Source organism: Clupea harengus, chromosome 14 (assembly GCF_900700415.2).
Source record: "Clupea harengus chromosome 14, Ch_v2.0.2, whole genome shotgun sequence".
Taxonomy (NCBI): Eukaryota; Metazoa; Chordata; class Actinopteri; order Clupeiformes; family Clupeidae; genus Clupea; species Clupea harengus.
In genome coordinates, this window is record NC_045165.1 from 4,402,895 (window position 1) to 4,412,894 (window position 10,000).

Genomic DNA, 10,000 nt, shown 5'->3' on the forward strand with positions numbered 1-10,000 from the left:
TACTTCCAACAATGACCTTAATACAAATGCAATGGCAGTTATCACAGAAAGCCATTGAGGACTCTACCACGGATGCCGAGAGTTGAAGCAAGGGCCACAGACAAAGAAAGAAGAAGCTGAAGAGGGGACGACCTGTGACACAGACACGCCATTCCATCAAAGGTGCTGGGGGGTCAGGGGCAGGGAAAGCATACAAGTTCACATAAGTAAACCCACGTGAATAAAAGAAGTACGGATGCCGATTAGGGTCAAACAGGATCGTGTTTTGGATCTACACTTGTCAGGGGACCAGGGAATGTTGAGTTGTCTGCAGAAGAGACAGCAGGCCTTTTCAGAAGGCAGAAGTTGACTAGCCATCAGAAGAGACTAAAGGCCTTTTCAGAAGGCAGAAGTTGACTATCCATCAGAAGAGACTGCAGGCCTTTTCAGAAGGCAAAAGTTGACTAGCCATCAGAAGAGACTGCAGGCCTTTTTCAGAAGGCAGAAGTTGACTAGCCATCAGATGGCATGAGCCGTTCATCACACCAATGGTGCCACGTGGGCTCTTTAGGCTCCGACACCTTAGGCTCTGGCATGGGGAGATAACAGCTCTCTTCACTCTTCACACTAGACCAGAGGAGGTAAGAGAGGAGGTGTAGTGAGGGAAACAGGTGATATTTATCACGAGAGAGTGTCGCCTTGCGTCTGGTCCCCATCCACCTTGGTCATTAAAGGAAACATTGGGGACTTTTTAATCTGGGCCTTATTTTAAGATCATTTTAGGTCCAACGTTGAACTGAATAGGGTGCTCCTTCAGAGCGCATGAGTGCATTCGGCAGCTGGGTGTCTGTTTAGGGTTTGTTTTTTTACCTTCTCACTGCAGCACTTTCTTCAGTTTGCTTGGATTGTTCTCTCATCGTTTGGCCTATAAACTGTGGCTATGAACTGAAATCCCCGCACCCTACGCAGTCGCACGCTAGTGCTCCCACTGCGCACCTACACAGTAGTGCTCCCACTGCACACCTACACAGTAGTGCTCCCACTGCACACCTACACAGTAGTGCTCCCACTGCGCACCTACACAGTAGTGCTCCCACTGCGCACCTACACAGTAGTGCTCCCACTGCACACCTACACAGTAGTGCTCCCACTGCACACCTACACAGTAGTGCTCCCACTGCGCACCTACACAGTAGTGCTCCCACTGCGCACCTACACAGCTGCACTTGCATGCTTGGTGCCGTAGCTCCCCCATTTCTGAAGGAGAATGGCCTGTGTCCACCTCCACTATTGCAGCATAAGATACGATTTGTTTTATCAGGTTTTTTTTTGTTGTAAGGGCATTTCATTTATTCGTTACGAGCAGGATATAAAGAGGATTTTTAAAATGTGACAAAAATTGTTTCTTGAAATCAATTGTCTACCCTGCCTTTAACAATTATCAAACAGGCAGGGGTTGGAAACGACAGAGTTAGGAGTCTTTGTCAAATGATTGTGTGTGGATAGGCCTACAACACTATGAACAGTGTTAACCAAGATCACTTGGCAACCAATGTGACACTATAAGTGACTTCATGATCATGTAGCCTACTAGTCGCTCTGACTTTTCATGAGCTTCAAAAATGAGTTTGCCTAGGTCAGCAAACCACAGTGACCCAACCACGGCCTGGTTAAATTACCCTCCATGCATGGCCAGCAAACACAGACACACACGCACACATAAATTAATATTAAGTAATAGATAAGTGATGGAATAACCAAGCATGAGCAAACAAAGGAGTGCAGGATGACTAACCCATCCCTCGAAGGATTCGTCGGTGCTAGTGGTCTTCATCAGGTCCTGGAACTGGATTGAGCAGTTGGCCACGAAGTCGTCGTAGCCGAGGGGCGTGTCGTGAAACACGGTCAGTTCGATCTGCTTACCGTTGTTCACGTTCAGATCGAATTCTTCGTTGTACGTGGGCACGTTGGTCTTCAGCTTTGTGATAGTCTGTCCGACTTTGAACTCGTCAACCTTGACCACTATGTAAGGGTCAAGGGTCTGGTTCGTCTTGTTGAACATGACGGTGTGTCTGAGCGCGGTGCTGGTGGGCTTCAAATCCACCGCCTCCCCAATTCTCAGCTTTAGGTTACCGTTAAACTTCATATTTCTTCAGTATCAACAAAAAAGAAAAATGCGCACCTACACATTAGTCCTTTTTTTTTAGAAATGAAAAATGTCACAATCCAATGCTTTTACAAAACGGAGTATTTCCCTTCAAAGTCTCTTAGATTTCCATACCCTCGCCAGAGCAAGCAAATAGGCTACACATCAATACTTTCATCTGCAGAATGCAGCAGGTGTTGCGCCGCTTGGCTGACCCTTCCTAGCGCTGCAGAAGTCCTCTTGACTGTCTCACATAAACTCGCTGGAGTAGAACTACTTTCAAGTGACACTTCCTTTGTGAAGTTGCCTGTGCGTGTTATGCGCAAATTAACCTTTTGCGGAACAGACTATATAGCAGGCGACAAGGAAAAGTACAACTAAAAAGGAAGTGAAAGGCTGTTGTGATGTCAGCTCAAATCACCAAAATTCAGCCATAAGTTTGTTACCGAAACCTAAAAAAACCAATTCGAACTATCCCCGTTGGCTACATGTTGCGTCTCAAGGGTCGCGTTCTGCCAATTACTGTAGCACTACGAAACTGTAGTTTGATTACACGTACTGAACTTACATACTTCTGTGACAAATGTGCGTGTGGACTATGTAGACCATAATGCACCGCAGCACTTTCAGTCGGTTGGCAGGTTGGAATTCAGATAAAGTTGGCTACAAAACATAGGATAGGCATCTAATCAAAGAAGCTTAATTATTATGCACTTTGTACCAACATTGTAAACACAGTATAAAACGACAAATTGCATTTGGTTAATCATTGTGTTTATAGGGGTATGGGATAGTGACCCTACCTGCACAGGCAGTAACAACAGCTATTGATGTGGTGATAAGAAGCGCCATCTTGTGGTGAGAAAAAGGCGCACGACGACGCTAGAAATTGCCTGCAAAAAACCCGGAATTTTAAAATGATTCGGGAGCATAATGTACAGGTTATCGTTCAGGAAATGTCATAAGTGAATTGCTCCACGAGACAGAATCAGGCTTGCCAAACATTTCCGCTGACCTGCATTCGGATGGTCCCTGTAGGTTGCGCATTAAACACACATATTGAAAGCTACCATGGTAGCTCTCTCTAGTGGTCCAACTTCTCTCACTTCCTTCTCTTTCCCAGTCCCGGGGCTGTGCTGTATGACCTCGTGTTGGGGGCCCGTATATATAGTGTTGTGTAATGTAGTGTAGATATGTTACTACTTGAACTTGTTTATGTGTTTAATGGTTTGTTATGGAGTTGTTTCCATTGTATTTTGGTTCAAATGGAATTGGATGAAATTTGGAATGCCGAAAAGTTTGAAAACAGAAAAAGAAGTTACATGTTTTTTATTATTATTATTACAGAGAATTGCAGTGTGAATATGTCATTGTACAGGTTATTATTACTGGCAAACACACCCTCTCTCACTCTCCACTGTCTCTCTTTCTCCCACTGTCTGTGAAACGGAAAAGTCATATTGGCATTCTTTGCCATACCAATGACTAGTTCAACAGTATTGCCAAAACAAACCTCTCTCTGCCCTTACACTGTGTCCTCTCTCAAGTACACACGGAGAAGCCCTTGCTGGTAGTCAGTCACAGTAGGGGTGTCCCACTGGTCATCTTGCTGTTCGCAAACAACGCCATTGGCATGCCAACCAAGAGCAGTGTCAAGACCCGCCTGAACAGAGACAAGCTCAAATTTCAACCAACGGCTATAGAATCAAGGGATGACGCCACTCACTATGCTAACGCATACCACTATATTCAATTTGAATGGATATAATAGGTAGAAAAGTTGGTTAAGATTTTAACATGGGATGCTGTGGAATTGAAAAGCATACTGATAGTTAACAATTACCAGTTACTGCAGTTAAGCACTTGGGTCAGTTTGTACATCTCATGTGACCATGAGCTTTCGTCAGTAAGTTACTTGGTTTAATTCTTTGTCTTTCTTTCTTTCTATCGGCCCAGTCTTTCTTTCTTTCTTTCTGTCGCGTTCATTCTTTCTTTCTTTCTTTCTGTCGGTCCAGTCTTTCTTTCTCCATATAATTGTAAATCATTTGCATCCCCTCAAACCCCCCGAACTCCAACTGCACTCTTTGAACTCCCAGATTCCATGGGCACATACCACACATACCATTTGGACCATCTTCCTGACGGTCCTCAGACAGAACGGCTGGGCCTGTCTACTGTCTGTGACCGGGGCGCATGGCTCAGCACTTTCTAAGAACAGTCTTTCCCTTTTAGAGGTTACAGAATGCTCTGGAAATTCCACAGAGTGCACCACTTACCTTCTTCAGCGACTGAGTCCTCTTAGCTACAACTGAGAGGTGCACAGGTGTGTCTCAGGCAGTGACCCTTGACCTTAAAGGTCATGCAAGGAACAAGTGTGGTAGCTGTGCTGAGTCAGGGTAATTATATTGGAAAGAAAAGAGTCAAAATCAGAGACAGTGTTTTAAGACACACCAGAGAGTAAGTGAAAGGTTCTGATATTTAGTGTCATATACATATTGCCCAGTGTGAAATTATTTTTAATGAATTGATTAATGTATTTGAGTGTAAGTATACTTTATCGTGAAGATCAATACAAATGTGGAAAAGACAAAAAAATCCCCTTCCTCAGAGTTGAATCACCATGAATTAAAGGTTGCTAGAATTCCGTGGTTTAGTTTTATACTCACTGAAATCTTTCAACATAGTTTAATGGGCTGTGTTGTTCTGTCATTTATTTTTTTACATGCTGAACTGTGAGGTTTGTAAGGTAACATAAGTTCTCACAAACTACTCGCTAAATGATTTTGAAACATTACCAGAGGAGCGCGCCAGTGAGCTAGATTGGCGCATATAGCAGGTTGTCCGCCGGTGACGTCATGTCTAAATTAACCCAGTTCCCTAGAGTCATACATTGGCTTGATCCTTGCCCCTGTGAGCACAGACAGCAGATCTGATTGGTTCTCTGGGATGTCATTGAGCCATGTTATTCATTCGGTTACAGGTTGGATGCTCCAGGACAAATAACGTAAGGCAGGCAGGCAGGGGCAACGGCAACTGAGAAGCAAGTCTGAAGTTTCACCCTTCGCGGCAACGTTTGTAACTTTTTAGCCCATGGGCGCAGTGGGGTTTGCGAGTGCATTCTCTAACATACACTTACCGAGGATTACTTTGAATGTTCACTAACTTTAGTTCGGCAAACAATTGACGTGGCCAGGGCTCCCAATTACAGGCTAACGTTACTTTGTTCTTGATCTTATTTATTTATGGCGACTTACAAGAAGTTGGAGGAGAAGTTTATTTGAAACTTTAACAGAAACGCGTGCATTCTGGAGGACGATAAAAAGGGGAAAAAAACCCAAATCACCTTCGTGGACATATTTCATTGATACAAAGGGGAAATTTAGCCGATCGTCGCCCAGACCGTGTGGCTCTCCGATGCCTCACGGCATTGTTCTGCCTGGAGTGGGCATGCAAGCTTTACTTCTCATCGCCTAAGGAATGCTCCAGTCGCAAATCTGGCGGAATTAAACGTAACTTTTGGATTTATTTTCCGGGCGGAATTTCTTTGAAGTTGGCTGAAATGGATATCACCGTGTCAGAACTGATGGCGAACTTCATGGACACCCCGTTGGTGGTCTGGGTAAGACAATGCGCTGAGCTCGCTAATTTTAAGAGACAATGTGTACCCGCTTTAGAGAGCAGTTTCAAGCGATAGCATACTTCGTTATAAAGTTGACTCGAACACCTGCAGATCTTTTTTGCCAACCCAACGCGTTTTCTGCTGATTAGATCATATTACCCAGCGTTCTCTGACAATAACTTACTACACCGAAGCCCCAGGCTAGCCTAAGTAACCTGCACCAATGTAACTTTTGATTAATATAACAAAGTTGCAGCAATGTATCAAAATATTACATTTAAGTATACTATGCCATTGGAGTTCGCTGATGTAAATATAACCTAAACTAAACTAGATTAATGTATAAAAATGTCTTGACCAACACATGTTGGTAGACTAGTGACCCACCTTTTAACTGCAGAATATAGCATATCCAACGTAGTGAAATGGCCCGTTTACATGAACAGCGTTCCCCATTAAGGCAACGTTTTAATAGGACCAGCGCATTAAACTGTCAACCGCCTCCACCCATTACTTAAACAAGCCTGGCACATCAAAGGTACAGTGTGCTCAGGTGCAACCTACCCCTCCAAGGTCCCAACAGATCAATGACGGCTAGTAAACTCAGCAGGAAGTGTACGTGTCGGAAAAATAGATCATGAAAAAAAAAATGACCTGCTGTCTAAGCACTTGGTAGGCCTTAGGCACGCAGTCCCATTTAGGCCAGTGGAAAACCTTCTGTGCAAATCAAACTAGCTGTACTTGATTTTCTCACATGGTGCTGTGGTCATGTGGTGTAAAGAGGAAGTGTGAAAGTCCTTGGAAGGAATATTTGGGGGTTTACTATGATGGTTGAACGGTAAGCGGGGGATTAAAAACGAGTCGGCGTGAGCAGTGTGCCACTGCCTACCCATCTTCACCGCTGTCTGAGATGCGGTCGGGTAGCACCAGGCCAGGGTGTGAGAGGAACCTGCGGAATTCCCATGACCCCCTCACCCTGACCCCATGTCCTGTTTGTCTGACCGGCCCACCTCTAGTTCCTTATTTTCTCCCGGCCTTTGTGTTTGGCACTGCGCTTGTGGCCTCCTGTAGTCTCCTAACGCTTCCAGGCACACATTCCCTCTGACCGTCATCTCTAAAGGCACACACTCCCACTGACCGCCATGTCTGAACCCAAACTGCCCTGTCTAAACCCAAACTGCCCTGTCTATCTGACTCTAGGGCAACTACTGTTCCACCACTCTGACCATTTTTTTTTTCTGTCCAATCCAATGTAGTGAAATTGCCATGCCCTTAGTACCAGGTTATCTCCTCAGTTGAGTTCTCAAACCATAAGAGAAACCAGGTCTGTTGTCCAGCACAGGTAGATAGCACAATCTAGAGGCAGTTTACTTTCTGAGTTGATTGTGGTGGTGAGAGTGAGGATGCCAACATGGCAGGTCTGTCTTCAGATCAAAGATCAGAAGCTTGGCGTTGATCCAGCCTATCGTCATGGCATTCTGTATGACATGGCATTGGCAGAAGGGTGGCTTTCTTCACATTCATCGGGCTGCTGCTCACAGTGAACTGGGGTAGAAGCACTGCCTCATACATGGACTCAAACAGATTCAGTTAGGGCAGGGGTGGGCAATTCATTTCCCCAAGGGGCCACATGAGATAGTGAGACTGTTGTGGAGGGCCGGACCAATAGGCTGAACTCAATTCAGCATTAAAAATATGCATGTTTTTGCAGTATTAAAGGTGTGCCCAGACGACCAATACACATGGCACACACACACACACACACGAGAGCAAGCTTGCAATGCAATAGTATAAGTATACAAATTAATAGTAATATACATTTTTATCGTTTAACGTTTGAATCCTAATTTACCATTGACCCTGAGGGCCGGTCAGGGACAGCCAAGGGGCCGCAAATGGCCCTGGGGCCCAGGTCTGAGTTAGGGGGTAACTGATCGTCATCTCCTGTATAGTTCAGTTATGTCAAAGCGATTTAGAGAGACGGTTTCTGCTGTATTCTATACAACATCCTGTTTGCACTCGACTCTGGTCCACGCTGTGTGTAGAACATAGGCCTGCTACAGAGGGCTAGAAGGACCAGAGGACTCCTCCAACTGAGCGTAAACCTACCACAGATACCCAGAGAGATTTCAACGACACAGGAAACAAAACAAAAAAACATTCTCTGTATCAGTCACTTCACACTTATTATCAGACACACACACACACACACACACACACACACACACACACACACACACACACACACACACACACACACACACACACACACACACACACACACACACACACACACACACACCTCCCCATCACATGCACTTAAGAAAGCCCCTGAGATCCCCACTGGGAAGATTCAAAATCAGTGTAGAATGGAGAACTGACTACTGTAATAGGAATGTGTAATTTGGAAAGAAACTGCTCATAAACTACTTCCTGTTTCCCCCCAACTCTCTGCAGGTGAAGACCTTCGGGCCACTTGGAACCGGGACGGAGGATAAACTCTCTATGTTCATGGACCTAGTAGACGGGGTCTTCCTGCATAAGATCATGACACACGTGTAAGTGGATATGGATGAACAAGTGTGTGTGTGTGTGTGTGTGTGTGTGTGTGTGTGTGTGTGTGTGTGTGTGTGTGTGTGTGTGTGTGTGTGTGTGTGTGGTGCGGGGGCTTACTGAGCAGCTGTTGCGCATCCTCAGTGTGTCTGTATGTGAAACCACATCCTAACGTTCCCCTGACTCGGCCATATCCGACTAGAGCAGAGACACCTTTCGAAAGAATACGCCGGTCGTGCTTCAGCAGAGTTACACACTGTAGCTGCATCTCTCCCTTTCTCTCTCTCTCCCTTTTTCTCTCTCTCTCTCCCTCTTTCTCTCTCCCTCTCTCTCACTCTCTCTTGCTCTCTGACTCTCTTTCTATCTCTCTTTCCCTCTTTCTCTCTCCCCCTCTCTCTCTCCACCCCATAGAGGAATGTGTGGGGAGGTCAGATCAAGATACTTTGATTTGAATTATGGAGTTCAGTGTCGTCTCCTCTTTGTGTGAGGGTGTTTGTGTGTGTGTGTGTGTGTGAGGGTGTTTGTGTGTATCAATCTCCTTGCTTGCATTTATGTGTGTGTGTGGGCGTGTAAACCCCTTAGACTGTGGAGCCTTTCACTTCATGGATGTTAAATATCATTGTGAGAGCAGTGAGAACTAGTGTGGCCCTCCCAGAGTCAGTGTGGGGGCCCCCAGTGCAGTCTGAATGCGCTCCATTGATGAAGGGCAGGGGTGCTCTTTCCTCCCCTCAGACCCAGGCTGTCTGACTGGAGGCCTCACTCTGCGGCTTTCGTTCAACTTGAGGTAAAAAATACTTCCTGTAACCTCAAGAGGCTGTGCCTTGCATGTGTGTGTGCCAGAGTTGGAAACTCGGAGAGCAGTTTCTCACACAGGTTTCTGCAAAGGTAATGTTTTCAGTCAGAACGAGCTACACACAAGCCTTGCTTGGCAATTTCTTTTGTTGTTGCTTTTTTTTTTTTTTTGAAAGGTCAGGTGTGTTGATGCTGTGGTGCGTTAAATACTAGCGGTGTCGGCCATCTTGTTTCTGTCAGTGTGTGTTTCAGTGTTGCCGGTTGAGGGCCTGCTGTCACCCTACTCTTGTGCTCCTCCTGCCTCGCAGAAACTCTGTGAGGGGAACAAAAGCCTCCGATTACACCCACGCCTCTCCTCTCCTCTCCTCTGCTCTGCTCTCCTCTCCCAACGCACCACACAGCCAGTTTAGGGAGTTAAGACACACATTTCAGATGCTTGTCTGCATGAACAGTTATCCTCTCTCTTTCATTTTCATTTTCTCTCTCTCTCTCTCTCTCTCTCTCTCTCTTCTGCTCTCTCTCTCTCTCTCTCCCCCCTCCTCCCCCATGGCCTGCGTCTGTCTCTTTTGTGCTCCCCCCAGCTGTGCTAACCGTAGCGGCCCCTTTCTCTCTCCTCCTCCTCCTCCTCCTCCTCCTCCACCCCCCTCCCCTCTCACCACCCCTCCTCCCTCAGTGCTGTCCTTTAGCCCACTTTCCCCCCTGTGCCCCTGCCTCTGTGCTTTTAATGACGACCTAAAGTGTGTGTGTGTGTGTGTGTGTGTGTGTGTGTGTGTGTGTGTGTGTCTGACCAGTGAAGGGAATATTATTAGAAGGCTGTGGAGAGAAAACAAAAAGAGAAGACCCCAGCTGAAACAATGGCATTTGGATGTGTGTGTGTGTGTGTGTGTGTGTGTGTGTGTGTGTGTGTGTGG

At 45.9% G+C, this 10,000-nt stretch overlaps 2 protein-coding genes across 2 annotated transcripts in view; one reads left to right on the top strand and one right to left on the bottom strand.

Annotated features, from left to right (window-relative positions):
* Positions 1–2,847, bottom strand: part of prkcha (protein kinase C, eta, a) — a 34,063-nt gene extending 31,216 nt beyond the window's left edge. The window contains exon 1 of the mRNA XM_031580208.2: positions 1,775–2,847. Coding sequence (XP_031436068.1) covers positions 1,775–2,125 — 351 coding nt within the window. The 5' untranslated portion in view covers positions 2,126–2,847. The remainder of the gene's footprint in view (positions 1–1,774) is intronic.
* Positions 2,848–5,097: 2,250 nt separating this feature from the next.
* ccdc88c (coiled-coil domain containing 88C) overlaps positions 5,098–10,000 on the top strand; it is a 60,896-nt gene continuing 55,993 nt past the window's right edge. Inside the window, exons 1-2 of the mRNA XM_042709804.1 lie at positions 5,098–5,744; positions 8,202–8,302. Of these exons, the coding sequence (XP_042565738.1) occupies positions 5,685–5,744; positions 8,202–8,302 (161 nt within the window). The 5' untranslated portion in view covers positions 5,098–5,684. The remainder of the gene's footprint in view (positions 5,745–8,201; positions 8,303–10,000) is intronic.